The sequence below is a fragment of the Giraffa tippelskirchi genome, chromosome 3 (assembly GCF_054371585.1).
Source record: "Giraffa tippelskirchi isolate mGirTip1 chromosome 3, T2T-mGirTip1v1.2.pri, whole genome shotgun sequence".
Classification (NCBI taxonomy): domain Eukaryota; kingdom Metazoa; phylum Chordata; class Mammalia; order Artiodactyla; family Giraffidae; genus Giraffa; species Giraffa tippelskirchi.
The window spans coordinates 99,849,047-99,876,520 of NC_137277.1; the positions used below are offsets into that span (position 1 = coordinate 99,849,047).

A 27,474-nucleotide genomic window follows, 5' to 3' on the forward strand; every position below is an offset into this window, starting at 1 on the left:
AGGCCGGGGACTAGACCCTGGAGGTGCCACCAGCTGAGATCTGCCTCCTCAGCCAGGCCTGGGCACTGGTGGGAGGACCCGCACTGCTGGCTGGACTGACGCCCCCAGGCAAGGAAACGGGCTGGCACAAGGACTCCCTCCTCCTAGCCAGGGTCTGGATCTTGGCCGGAGGCGAGAAGTTGAACCTCGGGACCTTGCTCTTTCTTGTCAGAACAGAGAATATCATTTGTTTCAGTGGAGGTTTACATGATCTTTGTGACCTGACCATGACTTGACTTGGAGAACAAAGGATCTGACACCAGAATTTTGCAACAACTAACTATGCCCCTCCCTCACCTTTCCTATAAAAAGGGATTTGCTAAAAGCTTTTGCGGAGTTTGGGGTTTTTTAAGGCATGAGCCACTTGTCTCTTTGCAGGGCCCTGTAGTACTCTTCCTGGAAAACCCCATGGACGGAGGAGCCTCATAGGCTGCAGTCCATGGGGTCGCTAAGAATCGGACACGACTGAGCGACTTCATTTTCACTTTTCACTTTCATGCATTGGAGAAGGAAATGGCAACCCACTCCAGTGTTCTTGCCTGGAGAATCCCAGGGACGGGGGAGCCTGGTGGGCTGCCGTCTATGGGGTCGCACAGAGTCGGACACGACTGAAGCGACTTAGCAGCAGCAGCAGCAGTAGTAAGCCTTTCTCTGCTCCAAACTCTGACATTTTGATATCTCTTGGCCTCACTATGCATTGGGAACCTGGTACCAAAACTCCCCATACATCTGACCCTGCCTTACACCTCTTTAGTCTCACTATCTATCTGATACCCTGCTTTCCCTACTAGACTTTGTCCTAACAGTGCTGGCCTTCTTCCTATTCCTCACATAAGCCAGACTCCTTCCTGTCTCAAAGCCTTTGCACGGGCTGTTTCTTCTGTCCCACTGATGGCTCTTTTTGTCTTTTAGTCTTAGCTTTAATGTCCTTTCTTCTGAGGTGCCTGTACTGACCACCCATAGGAGAGAAGTGTCAGTCACTCCCTGTCCCCTCACCCAGTTTATACCTCACTTACTTCCTCCTGATACTTTCTTACTACTTTTTTATGAGTTTACTGACTCCCTCCCCTGACTAGAGCATAAACTGCCTTATCATAGTGTCACTGCATGTAGGCTTTTAGGTGATTTTTTTCTTACTCTATTTTTTTAGTTGTTTTTGTAGTGTTGTCATATTGCTTTCATAAGTAATTAAAAATGAACATTAAAAATCAATGCCCATCTGGGCATTAGTAGCAAGGATATGAGGAAAGGAGGGGGTGATTGAAACAGAGGCAGTCTCGTAAGCTTTCTGCCTTATCACAAACAATTCACTGTGACTGCAGAGTGGCTATAATTGTACTCATTTTGGGGTTATGTGTCTAGAAGCCTCTTTAAAGCTCCTTTGCCTGATGGACACTGCCTGGATGTGACATTTCTTGAACCCTCTTCCATGGATCCTGAAAGGGACTTTCACTTATTTAATTTGTCATCACTTATTCACTTTTGAGAAAAATTTCTGTAACTTTAAGTTTAAATATTGAATAAATCAATAATTTGCATACCACTTGCTCTAAATGTCCTATAGGTTGACCTCGTGAAGAAACAATTGAAAGCTGTCTATGAACAACTTAGGCTAGAGCAACAGAAAATAGAAAATTATCTTTCAGACTGGAGCATGAAAGTAAGTGCAATATAGATAGTAATCTATCAATTTGTCATTTATATTAAATAGAACAATCATATAATTTTTTTTTCAGATGTTAGATCATTCTTCAGAAGAAAGAATTAACCTGCTTAATGAACTGCCCATGGAATTAGAAACTTTGGAATGTCCATACCCTGACTTGAAATCTTCAATCCTTAATGAGTTCTGTAACTTTACAGAGAAATATCAGAAGAAACTTCAAGATTTTGATCTGCAGTTAGAAGACATATACAGGTGATAAGCTAAAGCTTCTTCAATTATGTATATTTTTGTCATCAAATTTTTATTTTTTTAGGGGCCACTATACTTCTGATTTACCATTTTTATAGACACCTTGTGCTTGGAATATAGTCTACCAGTAAATGTTTAAATTGACTGTTTGTTGAAAGGAGAGGTTTTCTTGTTTTTTCGATGAAGTAATTTCCCTGAAGTAACAATTTTAAAGATATGTATATGGTTAAAGTATCTTTCTTATTTATCGCTTTACTATTGGTAAGAAATAGTTTTTAAGATATTTTAAATTACATGGAAAATATACCCATGTAATTATGTTATCTGTAATCTACCATGATTTTGCCCTATATAGAACACAAAACATGTTTTATAAACTTGTTTAGAAAATGCACTTTTAAAATTGAAGTTTAGTTAATTTACAATATTGTGTTAGTTTCAGGTGTATAGCAAAGTGACTCAGCTATATATATATTTTTTTCAGATTATTTTCCGTTATACGTTATTAGTTCCCTGTGCTATAGAGTAAATCCTGTTACTTATCTATTTTATGTATAGTAGTTTGTTAATCCCATATTCCAGATTTATCTCTCCACTCATTACTGCTTTGGTAAGCATATGTTTGTTTTCTATGTTTGTGAGTCTGTTTCTTTTTTGTACATAGATTCATTTATTATTTTTTAGATTCCACGCATAAATAGCATGTAATATTTGTCTTTCTCTGACTTCACTTAGTAAGATAATCTCTAAGTCCATCCATTTTGCTGTAAATGGCAATAAGAAAATGACTTTTGATTGTATCATGAGAATGACAATCCTTTTCTGAATGACAACTATAATGTTAAGTGACTTAAAATTCTGTGTTGGCAAGGCCATCTTCTCTAGTGTAAATTCTATATTAAAATTCATTTAATGAACAAACTGAAAAATGCCACCCTGGGTCAAATCAATAACCTACTTCATATAGTGTTAAGTATATAAAGTTTCTCGGAGAAGGCAATGGCAACCCACTCCAGTATTCTTGCCTGGAAGATCCCATGGATGGAGAATGCTAGTGGGCTGCCGTCTGTGGGGTTGCAGAGTCAGACACGACTGAAGTGACTTAGCAGCAGCAGCAGCATATAAAGTTTCTAGGGAACATTTTGTAGGAAAACATGCTTTTTACTCTATCATACTGAATTCAAAATTTTCCCCAAAGAATGTATATTTAAAAAGAAAGAAACACTATTGAAGGGAGATATTTATAGTAAATTAGAAGTAAAAGACTCTTCCTTTGAAATGAAAGATGATGAATGTGCAAATATTGGTATTTCTTAATGAATTGCTTGTGAATGAAGCTCTTCTATGTGAAATTACTAGTGTTAAGAAATTAATAACAAGGACAATCTTAAATCCTACCAACCAGAGCTCTTTGCTTTCTTAGCTTCTTGATCCAGGCTCCTCTGTGACAGCTTCTGTGTGTCTCAGCTCTCCGAAAGGCAATCCTAGGTGAAGTCTGTGTCTTTCAAGACCTAAGCTGCTTTCTTACTTCTCTGTGGCAACGGTCACATGTTCCTCATGGGCAGACATGTTTTTGGTCTCCTAAAAGCCCCCTGCCTCCCTGCCTCTCTGTCTTCCTTTCTTCCCATCTTGTAATAAAGCTGAGAAAATACTAATAATATATAATTAATAGTTTATTTATTGATTAATTATACTTTAATTGAAACTCAATCACAGTGAAATATTAACCATGTACTTAGTTTGTCTCTAATTGTAAAATAAACATCCTCTCTCCCTTCCCCACCCCAACCTTGTTAAAGAGATTTTAGAACTCATCCAGCAAGGATGTGGGGGGGTTTTGTGTTTGCTGTTGGTGTTTTTAGTAATTAGACTGATTGTGCCATGCAGGGAGGTAAACCTGACTCTGTCGTTTTAAAGCGGGTTGGCTGGAAGATTTCCGATTACGGTTTCGATTTCCGTGCTTGTGATGGGTCTGTTAAGATCTTCTATTTCTTCCTGGTTCAGTTTTGGAAAGTTATACTTTTCTAAGAATTTGTCCATTCCTTCCAAGTTGTCCATTTTATTGGCATATAGCTGTTGGTAGTAGTCTCTTATGATCCTTTGTATTTCTGTGTAGTCTGTTGTGATCTCTCCATTTTCATTTCTAATTTTGTTGATCTGATTCTCCTCCCTTTGTTTCTTGATGAGTCTGGCTAATGGCTTGCCAATTTTGTTTATCTTCTCGAAAAACCAGCTTTTAGTTTTGTTGATTTTTGCTATGGTCTCTTTTGTTTCTTTTGCATTTATTTCTGCCCCAATTTTTAAGATTTCTTTCCTTCTAGTAACCCTGGGGTTCTTCATTTCTTCCTTCTCTAGTTGCTTGAGGTGTAGAGTTAGTTTATTTATTTGATTTTTTTTTTGTTTCTTGAGGTACGCCTGTATTGCTATGAACCTTCCCCTTAGCATTGCCTGACATCAGGCTCTACTACAAAGCCACAGTCATCAAGAAAATGTGGTACTGGCACAAAGATAGAAATATAGATCAATGGAACAAAATAGCCCAGAGATAAATCCACGCACCTATGGACACCTTATCTTCAACAAAGGAGGCAAGAATATACAATGGAGAAAAGACAATCTCTTTAACAAGTGGTGCTGGGAAAACTGGTCAACCACTTGTAAAAGAATGAAACTAGAACACCTTCTAACACCATACACAAAAATAAACTCAAAATGGATTAAAGATCTAAATGTAAGACCAGAAACTATAAAACTCCTAGAGGAAAACATAGGCAAAACACTCTCCAACATAAATCACAGCAGGATCCTCCATGACCCACCTCCCAGAATATTGGAAATAAAAGAAAAAATAAACAAATGGGACCTAATTAAAATTAAAAGCTTTTGCACAACAAAGGAAACTATAAGCAAGGTGAAAAGACAGCCTTCAGAATGGGAGAAAATAATAGCAAATGAAGCAACAGAAAAACAATTAATCTCAAAAATATACAAGCAACTTCTGCAGCTGAATTCCAGAAAAATAAACGACCCAATCAAAAAATGGGCCAAAGAACTAAACAGACATTTCTCCAAAGAAGACATACAGATGGCTAACAAACACATGAAAAGATGCTCAACATCACTCATTATTAGAGAAATGCAAATCAAAACCACAATGAGGTACCATGTCACACCAGTCAGAATGACTGCTATCCAAAAGTCTATAAGCAATAAATGCTGGAGAGGGTGTGGAGAAAAGGGAACCCTCTTACACTGTTGTTGGGAATGCAAACTAGTACAGCCACTATGGAGAACAGTGTGGAGATTCCTTAAAAAACTGGGAATAGAACTGCCATATGACCCAGCAGTCCCACTGCTGGGCATACACACCGAGGAAACCGAATTGAAAGAGACACATGTACCCCAATGTTCATTGCAGCACTGTTTACAACAGCCAGAACATGGAAGCAACCTAGATGTCCATCAGCAGACGAATGGATAAGGAAGCTGTGGTATATATACACAATGGAATATTACTCAGCCATTAAAAAAATACATTTGAATCAGTTCTATTGAGATGGATGAAACTGGAGCGCATTATACAGAGTGAAGTAAGCCAGAAAGAAAAACACCAATACAGTATACTAATGCATATATATGGAATTTGAAAGATGGTAACGATAACCCTATATGCGAGACAGAATAAGAGACACAGATGCATAGAACAGTCTTATGGACTCTGAGGGAGAAGGTGAGGGTGGGATGTTCTGGGAGAATAGCATTGAAACATGTATATTATCATATGTGAAACAGAACACCATTCCATGTTCAATGCATGAGACAAATGCTCAGGGCTGGGGCAATGGGATGACCCAGAGGGATGGGATGGGGAGGGAGGTGGGAAGGGGGTTCAGGATGGGGAACACTTGTAAACCCATGGCTTATTCATGTCAATGTATGGCAAAAACCACTACAATATTGTAAAGTAATTAGCCCCCAACTAAAATAAATAAATTTATTATAAATAAACTAAATAAATAAATAAATAAATAAAAAATAAAGTGGGTTGGCTGCCCCATGCCCTTTCCTCCCAGATGGCATCTTGTCCTCCTAGGAAAGCTGGCTGAGACTGTGGTGTTTCTAGGTTAATGGCTCCTAAACACTGAAGATTTGCCTTAGCAGCTTGTAGCAGCTCCCTTCCACTAGGATCTATTTTTTACAACACGTTTTCTTACCTCTGTTTGAATCTAAACTCAATTTGTGCTCTTCTTTTGGGTAACCCTGCACCACTCAGTAAAGACTGAGATTCACAGCTCCATTGCCATTACTGAGATTAGAGAATGAGATGAACATGCTAAGATTTCTGCACTAAGAAGCAGTACTGAAGGAAAAATAGCTCAGAAAGACTTGATGGAAGAAGTAAGATTCACTATGGAATCTGAGGAATGCATAGGGTTAAAATAAGACAGAAGGGTGCTGGTGAGAAGTTCCCAGAAGGTATATTCAATGCTGAGGCTGTAAACCCTAGAAGACAAAGTAATTAGCAATATTTGTATCCTTAGCACCAAGCATACCCTGGCACATAGCTGCTTCTAAATAAATGATTGTGCAATTGAGATGAATTAAAGGTGAAAACAATAAGGTGAGAGTGGCAAGTCCTGTTATGAGAGCAGTAGAAAACTACTTTGGAAGAATATGAGTTCATAAATTCTAGTTTAATAGTCTGTTTGTCACATAAAATTATCCAGAATAAATTTCATGTAGCTAATGATATGTTTTACTTGATGAATATTTATTCATAAATCCTTAATATACAGTGGTCTCTGCTAAGCTCCTTGGTAAGGGGTTCAACAGGCAGACTAGAGTAGAATGTGTCCTTCCCTTTGAGAAGGCTTGGAATATTGAGGGGAATGGACATATACACATTTACCCTGACCAAATTATAGACAAATGCCAACTGCAGCTGCTGCTGCTAAGTCACCTCAGTCGTGTCCAACTCTGTGTGACCCCATAGACGGCAGCCCACCACGCTCCCCCGTCCCTGGGATTCTCCAGGCAAGAACACTGCCATTGCCAACTGCAGAGACTATGACAAATATGCTGGCAGTGAATGATGAAACACCAATAAAATTGAATGAGATTTCAGAAGTAGTCTTATTGAGGAGACAGAGAATAAGTAGGCTATTCTGACTAACTACAGAGGTGGTGGGCATCAGAAATCTCTGGCTGTTGGTTAGTCAGTCATGTAAATATACTGTTCTAACTAGCACGATGAATTATATGTTGAACTCTCATTTGCCAATATCTGCCATTATTTTGATAAGACCATTTCACCTTTTGGTTCTAGTTTTTAGAACCAAATTCTTGTAAGAATTTGCATAGCTTGTGTACATGTATGTGCACACCTGCACAAGTGAGTGTGTGTATATTTTAAATAGATGCCTACTGCTATGACTAAGAAGGCTGACAGATCTGGGGGACATTTTTAAATTATAAGAAATTTTCATTGCAATCATGGTTAATCCCAACATTTAACTGCTCCTATTTAGTAGCAGCTTGCCAGTTTGGATTGGAATGATTCCATCCCCAGATCCAAAGGTACACCCTAGCTAGGAGTGTGTACCAGTCAGTAGCTTCATTTTCTCAGGCCACAGCAAAAGGTGGTCCAAATCAGAGCAAACCTCAGAACTTTTGTTAGATACAGGTAAGAAGTAGTGGATTTTTTTCACTGTGGTTCTACCAGGAAAGTACACAACTGTGGTTGCTGCTGGCAGACATGTTGTGAGTGAAGGAAAGCAGCAAACAAGGAGAGGAGAGGGTACAGATAACATGGGGAAACTGGGTTGGTACCTTCTTTGAATGGCATGGGAAACCAACCTCATTGCTGCATTTCTAAAAGCAATTAGTCTATATTAATATCTTAAATCAGTTTGACCATAAAATTCCTAATTTTATTCAATAGTTGATCTGATTTCAAACTACCCATGACTCATGAAATTAATCTGTTAATTTAATACAATTGCAACTGAAGAATTGTTGAACATTATTCCAGAATTTATTAGGAAGATTAAAGTTGTGAAATTGCCGAAAGTTTCAGAATGAAGAATAACTGGGGGTGGTTGTTCAGATGCTCAGTCATGTACAACTCTTTGCAACCCCATGGACTGCAGCACACCAGGCTTACCTGTCCTTCACCATATCCTGGAGTTTGCTCAAACTCACGCCCGTTGTGTTGATGATGCCATCCAACCATCTCATCCTCTGTCACCCCCTTCTCCTCCTGCCTTCAATCTTTCCCAGCATCAGGATCTTTTCCAATTAGTTGGCTCTTCCCATTAGGTAGCCAACTTATTAGAGCTTCAGCTATAGCATCAGTCCTTCCAATGAATAATCAGAGTTGATTTCCTTTAGGATTTCCTTTAGCAAGTTGGTCTCCTTGCTGTCCAAGACACTCTACTAGTCTTCTCCAACACCACAGTTCAAAAGCATCAATTCTTTGGTGCTCAGCTTTCTTTTTGGTCCAACTCTCACATCCATACATGACTACTGGAAAAACCATAGCTTTGACTAGATGGAACTTTATTGGCAAAGTAATGTCTCTGCTTTTTAATATGCTGTCTAGGTTGGTCATAGTTTTTCTTCCAAAGAGCAAGTGTCTTTTAATTTCTTGGCTACAGTCACCATCTGCAGTGATTTTGAAGCCCAAGAAAATAAAGTCTGTCACTGTTTCCATTGTTTCCCCATCTATTTGCCATGAAGTGATGGGACCAGATGCCATGATCTCAGTTTTTTGAATGTTGAGTTGTAAGTCAGCCTTTTCAACCTCCTCTTTCACCCTCAAGGGGCTCTTTTGTTCCTCTTCGCTTTCTGACATTAGGATAGTATCATCTGTTTATCTGAGGTTGTTGATATTTCTCCCAGAATCTTGATTCCAGCTTGTGATTCCTCCAACCCAGCATTTCACATAATGTACTCTGCACAGAAGTTAAACAAACAGGATGACAATATACATCCCTGACATACTCCTTTCCCAATTTTGAACTAGTCCACTGTTCTATGTTTGGTTCTAACTGTTGCTTCTTGATTTGCATACAGGTTTCTCAGGAGGCAGGTAAGGTGGTCTGGTATTTCCATCTCTTTAAGAATTTTTCAGTTTGTTGTGATTCACACAGTCAAAGGCTTTAGTGTAGTCAATGAAGTAGCAGTAGATGTTTTTCTGGAGCTCCTTTGCTTTTTCTATAAGAAAAATTTCTGTAAGATCTAACAGATGTTAGCAATTTGATCTCTGGTTTCTCTGCCTTTTCTGAATGCAGCTTATACTTCTGGAAGTTCTCAGTTCACGTACTACTGAAGGACAGCTTGAAGGATTTTGAGCATTACCTTGCTAGCTGTGAAATGAGTACAATTTGTGGTAGTTTGAACAGTCTTTGGCATTGCCCTTCTTTGACACTGGGATGAAAACTGACCTTTTCCAGCCCTGTGGCCACTGCTGACTTTTCCAAATTTGCTAGCATATTTAATGCAGCACTTTAACAGCATCATATGTTAGGATTTGAAATGGCTCAGCTGGAATTCCATCACCTCCACTAGCTTTGATTATAGTAATGCTTCCTGGGGCCCACTTGACTTCACACTTCAGGATGTCTGGCTCTAGGTGAGTGACCAAACCATTGTGGTTGTCCCTAGGTAGAAAATTAGAGATACCAAGGAAACATTTCATGCAAAGATGGGCGCGATAAAGGACAGAAATGAAATTTACTTCATTTTGGCTAGGAGAGTGGTAAAACTTGCATACCAAATATAAATATATATTTAATATTAAAGAAAATTAGAAGATTTCATATGTCTGTAGCAGCTCAGTGGAACAAAATAGAAATACAGAGAGTATCTATAAGATATAAAGGTAAAATTTTTATACTGTGAGGGAAAGATTGGATTATTTATATGATAATACTAAATAACAGGGAATTAGAAAATGAGGTTAGATCTCTTATTCCATGTGACTCAGTGAACTCCAGATGCATTAAAATATGAATAAGAAAAAATCATAAAAGAATTAGATAAAAATAAAAACAAATATTAAGTAATCTTGGAGTAGAGAAGTCCTTTGAAAACATGTTACCTGCAGTGAAATCATGAAGAAAAAATTTAAATATATACAGTGACATACACATTTAATAAAATCTAACAGGATGTTTCCTCAGTCAAGTATAAAATCTTTAAAGAATCAATATGCACTTCTAATTTTCTGTCCAGCAAGTAAGTGGCTTGTAATTTGCTACTCCGCTCTAATGAGGAGTAGAAATTTGAGCAAACTGGAAAATCAACAACTCTTCTTCTGTATGTCAGAGGAATAAGGTCAAGGGCAAATCACTGCACCCAAAACTGGAGACACAGGTGATACAGAGAATCACAAATTATCTGAGAAGAAACCCATTAACAGAAAGTTTCGTAGGAAGCAGTGTTGGGGTAGAAAAACCTGGACTATAATTGATGAATTGCTGGATGCTGTGTGTGGACAACTCAGGATTAAAAATTCTAGGGGACCTTAGTCATGGGGGCTCCCCACACTTTTTTGAGTTTTACCTCAAGGAGTTCCACTAGATATTCACAGTGAATATATGTGAAAACTCCCCTCAAGCCTCTGGCAGAGGAAGGGGAAAAGACCATTTTGAGTAACTCCAGAGCATTCTGTTCTTCTTGACAAAGGCTGCACAGTGGAAAAGAATCAGCCTCCCATTGCAGGAGACTCAGGAGACTCGTGTTCAGTCCCTGGGTTGGGAAGATCCCCTGGAGTAGGAAATGGCAACTGTCTCCAGTATTCTTGCCTGGAAAATTCTATGGACAGAGGAGCCTGGTGGCCTATAGTCCATGGGGTCACAGAGTTGGATACAGCTAAACGACTGAGCACACAGGCATGCCCTCAGGAGAAGCTGTTTTATCAAAGCCTAACCTACCTGGGGGCAGGAAAGTACCCAAGTCCAGCAGCTCTAGCCTTCCATGTGGAGGAAGGGAAATACCCAGCTCCAGCCATCCTGTTGCACCAAAGTGGGGGAAACTGAGACGGACTGGTGAAGTTTATAGTCCCCAGATATTCAACTACACTGAGGGTCATTGCCCCTAGCCTTCCCCTCCCCACCCTCCTTCCATATTGTTAAAGGGTCAACTGTATACTTGAATATACAGTGATTCATTTCTGACTCTTTTTGACCCCTTGGACAGTAGCCCACCAGGCTCCTCTGTCCATGGAATTTTTTTCAGGCAAGAATATGGAGAGGGTTGTTATTTCTTACTCCAGGGGATACTTGAATATATAGTGATTCATTTTTGGTTATTCATTGTAGTAGCTAAAGATTAAGGAAATAATATCAATAGGGGCTAATTTTGTAGGTTTCTGTACAACTGTACAATGTATTATTTTCTGGATTAAAAAAAGATGTAGGGAATTCCCTGGTGGTCTAGTGATTAGGGCTCTGTGCTTTCAGTTCTGGAGACCCTTACCGCCCCTGGTCTGGGAACTAAGATCCAGCAAGCTGCATGGCACAGCATCCCCCCCACCCCCACCAAAAAAGTAAATACTTAGCATTCACCGATATGAAACACTCTCCAAGGGTCAAGAAGATTAGGGTGTGATATAAGGTTAAGCAAACCTTGTAACAGTGTACAGTACACATTTTGTAAAATAAGAAAAAGTAAATGTGTACTCTCTCTCTCATTACATATATGTATATTCAGATATATATTTGCTTATATGTCTGAAAAATACAAAAAAATTGATACTATTTGTTCCCTTGGGGACAGGAGCTAGAAGATTAGGGGATCTGAGTGTGAGAGAAAATGTTTATTGTACCCCCCCATTTTATTAAACCTTTTGAATTTTGAAACCTGTGAATATAATATCTATTCTAAAAACAAGGAATTTTTTAAGGAAAAAATAATAAGGGTAAAAATTAAATGATAAATAGGAAATATTGGCAAATGTCAGGCACAAAAAATTAAAATCATTAAAACATATGAAGACAGTTTGCTAATTAATTGATTGAATGAACAGCCAGAAGTGAAAAGGGACAAAAGAGATGAAGAAGTTATTTATATTTCATATGTGCAACAAATATTTGTTGAGCAATTACTGGCATAAAATAGCAAAAACCCCTGTACCCATGAAGCAAGTTGGAGACACACAGTTATACACAATACCTAAGTAAATTATGCACAGTAGTGCATTAGAAGGTGAAAAGTCCTCTGAAAAAAATAGACATTAGAGTAAAAGAGGTTACTGGAGTTGTGAGGGAGGAGGCAGATTGTAATTTTGAATAGGTTTTTGGCAATAGTCCCAGTTGAAAAAGTGACATTGAAGGGGAGTCATGAAGCCGGCAAGCAGGCTGGTCATGCAGAAATATGGAGTATGAGGTTTCTAGCCATGTTTACTAAGGTGGGTATGTTCCTGGCAGGAGGCTTGTGTGGTGGAAACAGTGATAGATAGGGAGAGGGGTAGAAAGTATAATCTAAGTAGTAAGAATGAGGGTGGGGCTTTTAGAGCCCAATAGCCCATTTCTAAAACTTCCAGTTTTACTCTGAGTGCTATGGGAAGCTATTGGGAGCAGAAGTGTGAAGAAATGTGCAGAGTAACAAGATCTAAGTTATGTTTTAGCAGTATCACTTTGACAGTTGTTGTGTTTATGATGGAGGAAAGGAGGGGCAAGAGAAGACTGAACCTTTAGAAAGTTATTTTAAAAGCCCAGGTGGGAGATAATGATGGCCTGCATTAGGAAGTTGAGGTAGTGTGAAATCATCAGCTTTTGGATATATTTAAAAGGTCACGCCAGTAACACCTACTATTTAATAAGGCATGTGAGAAAAAGAGAGCCATAAAAGAATAGTCCAAAATTTTGTGGTTGAGAAACTGGAAGGAAGAAGTTACCATCAACTGAGTTGGGGAAGATTGTAAGCAAAGCAGAGGGGAAAATCAGGCATTCAGGTTTGGAAAGTTGAGTTTGATGCCATCAGGTGTCCAAGTACAGACTTTTGGAAGGCAGTCAGTTTTATGTGTCTGGAGTTCTGGAAAGAGATCAGAGCTGGAGATACGTGTTTGTGAGTCACCAGCCTGAAATTGGATGTGATCACCAAAACAGAGACATTACTTTGTCAACAAAGGTCTGTCTAGTCAAGGCTATGGTTTCTCCAGTGGTTATGTATGGATGTGAGAGTGGACTATAAAGAAAGCTGAGCACAGAAGAATTGATGCTTTTGAATTGTTGTGTTGGAGAAGACTCTTGAGAGTCCCTTGGACTGCAAGGAGATCCAACCAGTCCATCCTAAAGGAAATCAGTCCCGAATATTCATTGGCAGGACTGATGTTGAAGCTGAAACTCCAATACTTTGGTCACCTGATGCGAAGAGCTGACTCATTTGAAAAGACCTTGATTCTGGGGAAGATTGAGGGCAGGAGGAGAAGGGGACAGCAGAAGATGAGATGGTTGGATGGCATCACCGACTCAATGGACATGGGTTTGGGTGGACTCCGGGAGTTGGTGATGGACAGGGAGGCCTGGCGTGCTGCGGTTCATGGGGTCTCAAAGAGTCAGACACGACTGAGCAGCTGAACTGAACTGAACTGACCAAAACTGTGAGTGAAAGGACAAAGGAGAAGATAAAGACTGATTCCTTGGGTCCACTGGCATTACAGTGTCAGTATGAAGAGGAGTAACCAAGAAAGGAGATACTAGGTCTGTTAAATACAAAGAAAATCTGTGAAGTGTGCTGTTCCAGAAGGCAAGGTAAGAGGGAGTAGGCAGCACTCTAAGGAGGAGTGATACACTAAGTCAAATACAATAGGACTGGTGGTTGACTGCTGACTCCATATGGAGGTCATTGGTGACCATTTTCATTGAAGAAGTGGTAACAAATGCCTGACTGGGCTGGATTCGAATGAATGGGAGGAAACAATCGAAGGCAAAGAGCATTGATAATGCTTTTGAGATGTTCTTTTTCAAGCAAGAAAGTAGGGCCAGACTTTTATGTTGTTGTTGTTTTGTTTTTTGTTTTGCTTAAAATGGGACAGATATCAGTATGTTTGACGCTAATGAGAATAACCCTTAAGAGGATTTAGTACACAAGTGGTTCAATGCAGAGTATATGGTCAGATTCTGGGAGATGAATTGATATTGTGGTAGCAGTCCATGGAATTCTGGATAATACAAATGACAGAGGAATTTAAGAAAACCCTTTACTCATTGAAAAACTTAAAAGTACTCATATTTTTACCTATAAAATGGTAAAACACAAAAGGAATTTATCCAAGATTAAAAGTATGGAAGAAATGGATATTTTTATACATGATTAGTATATAAACTTTTTTGTGAGGCAATCTGGCAATATGTCATCACATACCTTTATATGTGTAAATTATCTTTCTCTTTAGAAATAATCCTAAGGGAAATGATCATAAAAGTGAAATAAATAGTTGGTTTTGAGAGTATTCAATATTGTTTTTTTTTCTTTAGAGATAGCAAAATATTCAAAATGACTAAATAGCCAACACATGGGGGATTTAGCTTCATCAATTATGATATATCCACACAATGGAATACCACACTGTCATTAATAATTATATTAAAGAATTTTTAATGACACAGGTAGTTGCAATAAGTTGTTATGCAATTAAAAAATCAGGCCACAAAATAGTTTATATAACATGGATTCTCTTTTTTCTCTTTCCTGCTGAAAGTGTTTCATCCATTTAGCCCTACACACAAAAAATAGACTGAGATTATCTACCTGCATAAATTATAATAATAGCTATCCTCAGGTAGTAATATTATAAATAATTTTGGCATACATACTGTTTCTATTTTATAAAGCAAAAATACAGATTTTTAAAAATCTAAGTTAAAGAGGGAAGAGGGGACCATTGATATTTATTGAGTACCTATTACATGACATGACAAATATATGTAATTTTAATCTTCAATACACCTCATTTAAAAAGCTCTATTTTACTGATTTATTTTACAGTTGTAGCTGTAGATGAGCACTTTCCCCAGAGTTTCTAAAAAGTAGATAGCTGAACAGAAATGAGTTTCTACTGCTCATCTGAATGGAAAGCTTCTCCCTCACACCACGCCACTTCAAGCATGTATATGTACCAGGGTATTGGTAAATTATGTTGATGACCAGAGCAGTGCTGTGATGCTCACAAGTGTGATGTGAGCCACATACATAATTAAAAAATTTTAACTAGCCATAATAAAACATTTTAAAAGATAAAATTTATTTTAATATTATATTCTTAACAGTGCAAAATAGTATAATTTTAACATTTAATCAATAGTTTAAAATTGTTAATGAGGTATATTACAATCTTTTTTCATACAAAATCTTTGATATCTGGTTTGCACTTCATACCACACATTCCTGAATTGGGACTGGCCACATTTCAAGTGCCGAATAGCCACATGTGGCTCATGGGTACTATCTTGGACAATATGGCTTTAATGTTTTACTAAAACATTTTTTTTTAAGAATTGGCTGCAGTTGAACCTATTTATTTATTCAGTATGTTTGTGAAGCTACTTAAATTCTATTTGGACTGTATTTCATTAGTAACATGACAAGTTTTATTACTTGTTTTAGACTTAGATGAGATTGTGGCTTTAATTTCCTAACATTTGGTGAATTAATCATATAGATGAGACATAATTGTTTGATACTCCACTTAGCTATGTCAGATTTGAAGCCAATATGTGGCAAAAACTATACAGTGATAACAAGTAATTTCTACTTTATTGTTTGATAAATATATTAAATTTTAAAATATTTGTTCATAATTATCATTCTATTATTTTATGAGATCTGAACCTTGAGTGCTATTTAAAAACCCACAATGATTTTAACAGTTTTGCCCCTCTGTGTGTACATTGTCAAGACCCACTAGTTTTATATTTTTTCAACTAAAATTTTTCAATTTACCCTATTATTGACTTTCAAAATATCTAGTTAGTAGTATCTGTCCCTGTTTCCACTTTTTCCTCTTCTATGTGCCATGAAGTGATAGGACCAGATGCCGTGAATGTTGAGTTGTAAGCCAGCTTTTTCACTCTCCTCTTTTACCTTCATCAAGAGGCTCTTTAGTTCCTCTTTGCTTTCTGACATTGGGGTGGTATCACCTGCATATCTGAGGTTGTTGAGCCACCAGGGAAGCACTAAAAAAAGCATTTGAATGAACATATACTTACACATGTGACTATATTTTGATGAATACAAGATAGAAGAAAGAGAGAGAAAGGAGCATAATAAACAACTGTAATTTGCTTACTTGATGATGTTACAAGAAGTTCAAATGCTGGAGCCTTAATTGTTGTTTAGTTACTGAGTCATGTCTGACTCTTTTGTGACCTCATGGATTATAGCCCACCAGACTCCTCTGTCCATAAGATTATGTGAGAATACTGGAGTGCGTTGTCATTTTCTTCTCCAGGGGATCTTCCGACCCAGGTATTGAACCTGCATCTCCTGCATTGGCAGGTGGATTCTTTACTCCTGGAGCCACCTGGAAAAACCAGAGCTTTAATTAGCAGGTGGCATTTTTCTCTAAGAATGTAGTCTCAGAACTTTTGGAAAGTTTCAGTGCCTGGGCATGTCCAGTCTCAGGTTCTACATTTCTGGTCTGGGTTGGCTGTATGTTAAGGGTGGTTAATAAGGAGAGAAATGCTCAGAAACAAGAGTATTATTATTTGAACACTAACGTATTCACTTAGTCACACTGGTTACATGACGCCCTCAAGCAATACCCATGGTCACTACAACTCCCATTTTCTCTTGGTGTATTCCAACATGGATTGCCCAGCCTTACCTGGGAATTTATGTTTCTCCTAGAGAGGTAATAATTGCAGACTGAGATTTTTATTTTTTGTCATTTGTATTTCATAGCTTTCTCCTAAAATAAATACATCATTGAAAATATTTACTTTGTGTTCTTAAACTAAAAGCCACACTTGGTGATTGCTCAACTTATTCTGGGTTTGCTGTAGGAATAAAATGAAGTTTAAATTCTCTTGACTTTACTGGAATATATTTTATCAAAGGGAAAAAAGTTGGTCCAATTTCTCAAGGACATCCCCAAAACTAGTCTTAGATTTTTGCTTTGCTTAATTAATAACTCAGTCTGTGTATTGATGTATACGTTATGTTCATTTAAATGTCTTTTTGGAAAGTACAAGAATAGTGGTAATAAATTTCTAGTGCAGAAGTCTTTATTGTTAGTATCACTGTAGCCCACAACTGCCTTCTTGATATAGTTGCTTCAAATAAAAGCTACACAGTATAATGGTGCATGAGGCTACATTTTTAATACTTCAGAAAACTGAAAAATCAGGGTTTTACAAGATGGAGTGAGAGTCATTTATGAGAGGATTTTGTTCTTCACTAGGTATGAAATCAAATTAATCTTGAGTAAATCAGATTGATGAAAATGGAAACATATCAGCTTGACATATTTGTGTCCAAGACAATTGATATATGTTATTTTTTTAACCTGGATGATACAGATAGAACTTGTTATTAAAATAATAAAATCTGTGCAGTTATAAGCAAAGACAGGATTAAAATTTCAATGGAGAGGGTTGCCAAATTTTGATATGAGAGGAATTATATTGCCTATTTAATTTATCAAACCAACTGTTAATAACAAGTTTTTCCTACTCCTTATACCTTGAAGTCTAACTGTGGGTAAATGTAATCCTTTGAGGAAACCACGTCATTAGAACTGAGACTATGGAGAACCAGTAATGTAAGAAATTATAATCACCACACTCACAGGCTTGTGCTTATTTGCTACGCTAGTGCCTATGTAAGAACACAAAGGTGAGCATTGTTAATATCTAAAAAATAATAAACTGAGAAAAAGAAACATTATTCTTCTATTCCAGTCTTACAATTTCTTAATGACTGCTGGTAGTTGGTTTGAGGTGATATTATAAAAGTTTTATGTAACAAATAAAATTTCAGAAGGCCTCATAATCATTAATTAAATTTTTCTTCATCCCATTCCAAAGAAGTAGTCCAGTTCTATTATTCTTGCTTTTTAACCTGAAAAAGTGAGTAATAATATCCATATAAAGTAATTTTATTCACTTCAACTTTATTGCATCTAATAATATCTTTGTTTCTCAAAAGTGAAGAGTAAAATGGTAACATGAAAGCAGATTTTGGCTCAATAGGATTTTTTTTTTTAATTAAAACAAATAGTACGTTTGTGAGTAATCTTTCTTTACCAATTCTGTTTGAGTTTGAGCTTGTTTTTTTTGTGTCTTAAAAATGGCCTTTGGTGTTGAACACTGGTCTGTTCTCAGTCAGCTAAGCAGTGTCCCTGTTGATTCTGGTCACTGGACACACTTGTTCTGCATCTCTTCCTTGTGTCTTGTCTGAAGAGCCAGGAAACCTTTGCCCCGGAAGACTTCTCCTCCCATCTCAGGGGCCAGAATAGAGTCATTAGTCCATGATCATATCAAACACTGTCAAGAAGAACGGAAAGCCTGAGAATAGTTGGTTGTGAATGGCTTAAGATCAATCAAGATTTACTCCCGAGTCTGGAATGGGGCTCACTTTTCCTGAAGTGGGTGGGGGTTATGAAAGAAGATACATCTTGAATCAAATCAGGATTCTGGTGAGCAGAAGCAAAGGTAGAAGCAATGTCTGCTACAATTTTCTTTTTCTTACTGGTCTTGTGATAACTATAATTCTTTAAAACTTTGCATATGGGATGGTTGAGCCATTATGTTTTACTTTTAACAAGCTGCTTTGTCTTGATCATAATATTTCCAAATTTCCACTGGGAATTCTACTTCCTCTTAAAACTAGTGGTGGATGGATGTAAGGACAAAGAAGATTTAGGTATATTGCCACTATTTCACCTTCACAAAAAATACACATTCTAGGTAAAAAATTCAGTTTTCCATGCAAACTACTTTTAAAAAGTATCTAAGTAAAAGCAGAGTGCTTGTTATGAAAATAGCACTTGCAGCTTCCGAATAAATCTTTTAGCCTCCTGACCAGATTTCCATTCCTAAACCCTCCTATAAGAAATTCTGGAGCCATCACTTTTGGAACCCTGTCATATTTCTGTCCTATCACCCCTCAGAAGAAGGTGGCTTGGATGCTGGTGCAAGTTCTGGCTTTACCTTATAGGTCACTTTTTTGCTTGTTGTTAATTTTTCAATTCAGTGGATTTTGATGATATTCCCAAGAGCCTACTTTATCCTGACTGTCAGTTCCCATCTGAGAAGGTAAACTGAGCAGAGCTTGGGGAGCCTGGAGAGAGAGTACTGCTAAGTGGCTATTGATCTCCTGGAAGACAATATACACACCCAAACAAAATCCAAGGAGCAGATTCTGTTGGTCAGAAATGAGTCTGAGGTCAGAGAGCCCTTTGTAAACCAGGCAGAAAATCAAAGGTAGGTTTGTATTTGGACAATAGACCTGGGATGGGATGGTGAGTAGCTGGGGAGACAGTTTCAGGAGCTAGGCTGATTAGTTTCAGTGTTTGAATGGTTTTGATTTGGAAAGACAACTTTGGAAAGTGTTGTCAAGTTGTATTTGCTAGAGAGTCAGACTCAATGCAGCCAAACAAGCAGATTGTGTCCAAGCCATCTTTTATCCACATTCTTCCACCAGTGGCTCACTCTCCTGACAACGTTACACTTGAAGAGTTTAGAGTTTTTCTTTAGGCTAGACTCACTGTGGTCACTTGCCAATCAAGGCAGTCATCAGATGCTGGTAACTGCACCAGTTAGCTTCAGGAGGCACTAATTACCAGTTTTCTGGAAAGCCTCCTTTACCCTGAGAAAATATAAGACAGCTTCCAGCCAGTTTGAAGACACAATCTTTAGTTTCAGACTCCTGTTTTCTTATGTTCTTGCTTCCCATCTTGGCTGTCCCCACCCTTCTGAGTGTCTTTAGACATGATGGAACCACAACCCTGGGAAGTGATTTAAACATGACTATGAAGAAAACTGGTAGTTAATTGTGAGTCTGGTTAGGATTTTTTATAATGACTCAAACAGGTAGAATTAAGGGGACAGTGGCCTTGGTCTGGTTGAATTCTCACCAGAGAATTGTCGTCCTCCTGTTCTGAGTTACCTGTTTTCTCATGTTCTGGGAAATCATGATGAAATTATTTTGGTGGACCTCAATATTGGGAAGCAGGGGATGGAAGGTAGGGATTGAGTAGTAAATATCTCACACTCCTGCAGGCTAAAATTTCCTGAGACATTTTAAATTAGAAAAATTGGGTGGACAAAAAAACAAAAAAGAAAGAAATTGCAGAAACTTACCAAAGACCTTTTGTCTAAAGGTATTTTCAAAAGTACTAAATTTTAGGATAATTTTAACATCTTCTTTAAATTTTTCTTTAAAATTATAGTCATTTTTCAAATTCAAAGGTAGAAAAGTGACTGGAATATTTTTCAGTATCTGTGTAAGTTAGCTAGTTCTGTCGTCATAATCACCTGTAAAACAGGTAAAGTAAACAAGAACTTTGGAAGGTAAAAGCTAACCTTAGTTATTTCATATAATGAAACTATTTTATACAGATTTTTTCCTACAATGAAAAGATGAAGGTTTTACTAGAAAAGATAAACATGCAAATTTGAATTTAGAAATTCAGATGCATTAAATTTGATTTTATTTTAAATGCTAAGTAGGAAATAGCTAGTTTATTGTTATGAAGAAGTTATCATGTTTGAACATACCTGTTAAATTTTTATTATCCAGGAGACTCAGTATACAAAGGGTGGTGGGAGTTTTCTCCCTCACAAACAGCATCCTAATGGAGATGCATGACTGTGTCATTAGTATTGCTGATGTGAATATTTGCTTCAAAATTTAAGCCGGCAGCTCTGGAAACTGCTATAAATATTCTAAATGAATAATATTGTGAGTATTTATATATCATTTCTTATAAGCGTGTTTTTCATTTTTATCTTACATATACCAAAATAATGACTTACAATTTGTGTAATTGTGGTAATTGAAAAAAGCTGTTGAGATGTGAGGTTTCTAAAATCAATAGCAAATGGATGTGATCATTGTTCATAGCATACTTGGTTTGAAATATCTAGTTTTAATGTTATCATTTCATATGTTTATGTGGTTTTAATGTCACTAAAATGGCACCTAATTAATACATTCATGAAATGTATAAAAATGCACTGAGTGCCACAAATTCTTCTGCTACTATATTTTTTTTATAGCGATGTACACTGCTTAATGCGTGCTTTTATTTAAAAACCATTTTTGTAAATGTTTGCTATTTGCACTTTCTCTTTGAGGACAGCCACAATCTTACACCACAATTCAGTATGAGAGATCATCAAAGCAATTAGCTTAGAAGTACTTCTCCATTTACCAAAGGATTTAAATTATTTTTGACAATTATGGGTAAGATTGCTCATAGATTATCTTAGGTCAAGTTCTGTAGAAGCAGTTCTGAGACAGGGATTGTAAGAATGAGTGATTTGTTGGGCAAAGCTCTCAGGAAAAGGATGGTAAGGGAAGCAGGATGAAGGAAGGGAAGATGTCTGTGCAGAAGATCTCAGCTGAAACAGGTTACCATTTGCTCTCACAGTGAAACTCCAGAGCACAAATGGCATCACAGAGTTGGTCTCATCTTGAGGCAAGTGGGCTGGTCTTCTGTACCCCATGTCAGCCAATCATTGGTTGGGGTTGGCTCTCAAAAGTGGGTGGGAGAGTAGCCTCCTAGGTGAGATTGTTCCCATTTGGCCCAGGACAATTCTCCAGAGGAGAGAGTTACATCTGTGAATTATCAGCATCTTGATGATGGGAATTCTAGCTCATCAAGGTGACTGAGCCTAGCATCAACAGCAGTCTTTATGTAGATAAATGACAACTTAAAAGAGAACTGGAACTTCCCTGGTGGTCCAGTGGCTAAGACTCCAGGTTCCTTCTCTGGTCAAGGAACTAGATACCACACGCACAATTAAAGATCCCACATGCTGCAACAAAGATCGGAGATCCCGTGTGCCACAACTAAGACCTGGCGCAAATAAGTAAATTAAAAAAAAAACAAAAACAGAACTTACCGGACCTAGGTTCTGTCTCTTCCTCCTCCCTAGCACATACACCCCTGCACATCCACATTTGTAATCAAATATAGATGGAAATTCAAACTGTATTCAAGTCCTTTTGAGTACAGAAACAGTTTAAAAGCATAGATGAGGAATGGACTTTGGATCTATTCCTTTTTTCTGGTTGCTTGCAAAGTAGAAATAGAGAATTTCTGTGGCTGTATGTGTGTGTGTGTGCTCAGTCGTGTCCAGCTCTTTGCGACCCCGTGGATGGTAGCCTGCCAGGCTCCTCTGTCCGTGAAGTTTTCCAGGCAAGAGTACTGGAGTGGGTTGACATTTGCAACTCCAGGGGAGCTTCACAACCCATGGATCAAAGCTGCATCTCTTGTGTCTCCTGCATTGTCAAGTGGATTCTTTACCACTGCGCCACCTGGGAATCCCTTTCTGTGGCTACCTCTGCTGTTAAAATGCATTTATGTGGATCATGAATGAAATGAGTTCCTTGAGAGACAACCTGAGGTACTGTCCATGAAGACTTGAAAGAGAAAGTCCCCAGTGGTGTCCAACTCTTTGTGATCCCATGGACCATATAGTCCATGGAATTCTCTAGGCCAGAATACTGGAGTGGGTAGCATTTCCCTTCTCGAGGGGATCTTCCCAACCCAGAGATCGAAGCGGGGTCTCCTGAAATGCAGTCCAATTCTTTACCAACTGAGCTATCATGGAAGCCCAAGGGTATATTAAATGCCAAAAACACCCAGGCAAGCTTTTTCCCAGGGTTAATACTCCTATTTGAGATTCTTTATTTGTGGAAGCCTTATGGTTGTCTATACATGCATAACTGATTCAGAGAGAACCCAAACACTCAATTTGTTTAATGAATGAAATCTTGAATTCTTTCTCTGCTATAGATTGTTATGTCATACAGAAGAACAGTAGACTTTGTTTCTTCCTAATGGAACATTTCCAACCCACTTTTCCTTCCTATTACAGAGCTGTTAGAGAAGGTATCTTCTTTGAAAAATAATTTTGTTTCTTTCTTGCTACTTATCAGAATAACAAAATACCTTAGGAAACTGAGTAACTTAAATGAGGATGGTAAAATTTCAGTTAATATCAATGATTTAAAGAGTTTTTATTGTTTTAAATCTTCAAATAGTTTATAAGGGCATGCTGCTGCTGCTAAGTCGCTTCAGTCGTGTCTGACTCTTTTGGACCCCATAGACGGCAGCCCACCAGGCTCCGCCATACCTGGTATTCTGGAGGCAAGAACACTGGAGTGGGTTGCCATTTCCTTCTCCAGTGCATGAAAGTGAAAAGTGAAAGTGAAGTCACTCAGTCGTGTCCGACTCTTTGCGACCCCATGGACTGCAGCCCACCAGGCTCCTCCGTCCATGGGATTTTCCAGGCAAGAGTACTGGAGTGGGGTGCCATTGCCTTCTCCTTATAAGGGCATAGAGGACATATTATAAAAATGCTTTAAGTTGCAGTTAACTTTAAAGTAGAAGACCATTGACATGGTAGAAATAAACAATAGTAATTCTTCATCTTAGATAAAATAAATATTTGTTGCTAATAATATTCACTCTGATTGCATCTGTATTTGATTATTCCAACTTATTAAATAAGAATAATGATATGCAAATAAACTCAATAATAAAGAGACATTAATTAAGTCTACAGTTCAAGCTGATCCTGTAGCCTTTTCACTTTGCATAGGGCTTTGCTAATACTTCCTGTAGAACACAAAGCCTAGGAAAGTTCTGAATTAAAAAAGGTATTTTGGAGCATGGTGGCCATGTTATTGGGAAGGTGACTTGTAGGGATCCTATTAAAAATGATTTCTTTATCACTCTGAAATCTAATGCCATTAGGTATCTTTTTACTACCAATATTTAGTCTTAGCGCCACAATGCAGGAGTTTGAGGGGATAAAGTAAAAGAATTTTAGACTTACTTTTAATATCAAACCTTAATATGTCCTTTCCTCAGGCCTTAGTTTCCTTTATGTAATTGTTTATTTGTCTACATTTGTATTTTCCTCCAGTCTAGAAATAGGAATTCCTTTTTAATCTATATGCTTAATAATTTATTTCCCAATGTTTGTTTATTTCATTCATTGAAATGATTTTTAAAATATTGTTATAGGAAAGATAGAATATCTTGAAAATATGATGTCTCATTGTCAAACTTCTTCAAATTAAGCCTGGAACTCATGGCAACATGAAATAATGAATTGAAAGAACCCGTTGTGTCAGAATTTAGAGCCTTTTATAGAGCAGACATTTTATTTGGCTAATGTATTTTTTTACAGACTTCATTTTTATGTAATCATTGTCATTTTCTAATGGCTTAAACAGTTTGAGGTCCCTCAATGTCCTTTGATTGCTCAATAATCATAACGTCATGTGATATTTTTGTTGCTTCTAGAAACTTTCAATTAAGTGATGAAGACCACTGGATTTACCAGGCTGTTTTGGATCAGTATCCTGGGGATCTCTGTGGCAGAAGGACTTTGTATCTGGACATGTTACAAAGATACTTTCCACACAAATCGAGGCATGATTTGGTGAGTGCTGGACCTTATATACTGCCAACCTAAATTGTTTTGGTGGTCAATAATTACTAACCTATACACACACACACACACACACACACACACACACACACACACATATCTTCCCTGGTGGCTCAGCAATAACTGAGAATCCCCTGCAATGCAGGAGACCAGTTTGCCATGTGGGAGATCTGAGTTTGATCCCTGGGTCAGGAAGATCCCCTGCAGAAGGAAATGCAACTAAACCACCACCATACACACACACACACACACACACACACAAACACACACACATATACATATTTTAAAAAGTTATTTTTAATTGGAGGATAATTGCTTTACAATGTTATGTTGGTTTTTGCAATACATCAACAAGAATCAGCCATGAGTATACACATATATTCCCTCCCTCTTGATCCTCCTACCCACCTTCCACCCCAAACCACCCCTCTAGGTTGTCACAGAGCGGCAGGTATATACATGTATATATGTATATATACTTTAAATGGTGCTCTAAAATTATTTTTTTCCTACACTCTAGAAAATAATAGGGTTATAGTATGAAGTCTGTCATTTTTCAAGACAGTATGGTGCATAACTACACTAAAGCCTTTGACTGTGGATCACAAAAAACTGTGGAAAATTCTTAAAGAAATGGAAATACCAGACCACCTTACCTGCCTCCTGAGAAACCTGGATGCTGGTCAAGAAGCAACAGTTAGAACTGGACATGAAACAACAGACTAGTTCAAAATTGGGAAAGGAGTACATCAAGGCTATATATTGTCACTCTGCTTATTTAACTTCTATGCAGAGTACATCATGTGAAATACTGGACTGGATGAATCAAGATTGCTGGGAGAAATATCAACAACCTCAGATATGCAGATGATACTATCTTAATGGCAGAAATTTAAGAGGAACTAAAGAGCCTCTTGATGAGAGTGAAACAGGAGAGTAAAAAAACTGACTTAAAACTCAACATTCAAAAAAACTAATATCATGGCATCCAGTGCCATCATTTCATGGCAAATAGATGGGAAAAAATGGAAACAGTGACATATTTTATTTTCTTGGTCTCTAAAATCACTGTGGACGATGACTGAAGCCACAAAATTAAAAGACTCTTGCTCCTTGAAAGGAAAGCTATGACAAACCTAGACAATGTATTAAAAAGCAGAGACATCACTTTGCTGACAAAATCCCATCCAGTTAAAGCTATGGTTTTTCTAGTAGTCATGTATGAATATGAGGTATGGACCATAAAGAAGGCTGAGCACCAAAGAAATTGATGCTTTTGAATTGTGGTTCTGGAGAAGATTCTTAAGAGTTCCTTGGACAGCAAAGGATCAAACCAGTCAATCCATAGGGAATCAACTATGAGTATTCATTGGAAGGACTGATGCTGCAGCCGAAGCTCCAATAGTTGGCCACCTGATGCAAACAGCTGACTCATTGGAAGACCCTGATGCTGGGAAAGATTGAGGGCAGGAGAAAAAGGGACAACAGAGGATGAGATGGTTGGATGACATTGCTGACTCAGTGGACATGAGTTTGAGCAAGCTCAGAAAGATAGTGAAGGACAGAGAAGCCTGGTGTGCTACAGTCCATGGGGTCACAGAGTCAGATATGACTTAGTGACTGAACAACAACATGTTGCATAAAAAGATGGGAGACCCCTCTGGCAACATTTATTCTTCTGTGGCTTACTTGCCCCAGAGAGCGTCACCATGATCCTCTGGGTTGGTCTGTTTGTGTTTGACTTCCAGGTATCTGCAAATTCACCTGCCCATCTCCGAGGTTCTGCCGTTCCTTGAGTCTTGCCAGGAAGTGGGGTGTTTGCCCTTCCATTCACACAGCCTGCCACATCTCAGTCCTTCTAGTCATGGGGAAGCCAAAACTTGCCTTGGGAGCTTGTGCCTACCTACACCATCCCCACCACAACTCCACTTGATCCCCTAGATGGGTATGAACACAAATGCCCCAAATTCATAAATCAGAGTCTGAAGTTTCCCTGAGACAAGCGTAAGAAATTATGGTTACATTCTTTACTGGACAAGACCACAGAGACAAGGAAACAGAAGTTACCATATCACCAGTGAATTTCACAGTAACTCACTTTAAAACATATATGTAAACAAACATGTATGGACTCTTACCTTTTAAATATTATAGGCCATGCCATAAAATATTATTACATACTCCATATTTTTGTAATTGTTTTCAATCAAGTAACAATACTTGAGAGAGGGAGATGGGAGGGAGTTTCAACAGGGATGGGATATATGTATACCTATGGCTGATTCATGTTGAGGTTTGAGAGATAACAGAAAAATTCTGTAAAGCAATTATTCTTCAATAAAAAATAAATTAATTAAAAAAACAATACTAACATGTGTATAGAATTTATTTTATGTCAGTCATGTGTAAACTCCTGTAGTGCAAATAATAGTCGATGAGAGAAGTACTATAATTATCCTTACTTTTCAGGTGAAGAAACTGAAGCAAAGGCAACACAACTAGTATGACCAACCTCTCCTATCCCATTAATCTCCATCCAGTTATTTGTTTTAATTCTGATCTTTATTTTATTGCAAATTCTAGTTATGTAAAAAATATGTTATATTAATAATTCATTCTACACTTTATACAAATCTTAATTTATTAAATTGGACTTTTCATTTTGTTCCTGATTGATTCCACTTGTATCTGTGACCAGCTGTCATTTTTAACTGTGTATAGATTTTTGTATTTGCCTACTGTTAATATGATAAAGATTTTTGCATTTACTTCTTACTTTGGGATAACTAGTATGCATTTCTGTATGGTGTGTACTTCCTTTCTTAGTGTTTGACAAGTTTTAAGCATAGGCTTGGCTTTGAGGACTAAAGCTAAGAACTTTAT

At 37.7% G+C, this 27,474-nt stretch overlaps 1 protein-coding gene across 36 annotated transcripts in view; it reads left to right on the forward strand.

The window, feature by feature from the left end:
- Positions 1–27,474, forward strand: part of CCDC148 (coiled-coil domain containing 148) — a 330,637-nt gene that overhangs the window by 107,384 nt on the left and 195,779 nt on the right. For all 36 annotated transcript variants that reach the window (XM_081582922.1, XM_081582919.1, XM_081582923.1 and 33 more), the window contains 3 exons: positions 1,604–1,699; positions 1,776–1,957; positions 24,444–24,582. In XM_081582922.1, the coding sequence (XP_081439048.1) occupies positions 1,604–1,699; positions 1,776–1,957; positions 24,444–24,582 (417 nt within the window). The remainder of the gene's footprint in view (positions 1–1,603; positions 1,700–1,775; positions 1,958–24,443; positions 24,583–27,474) is intronic.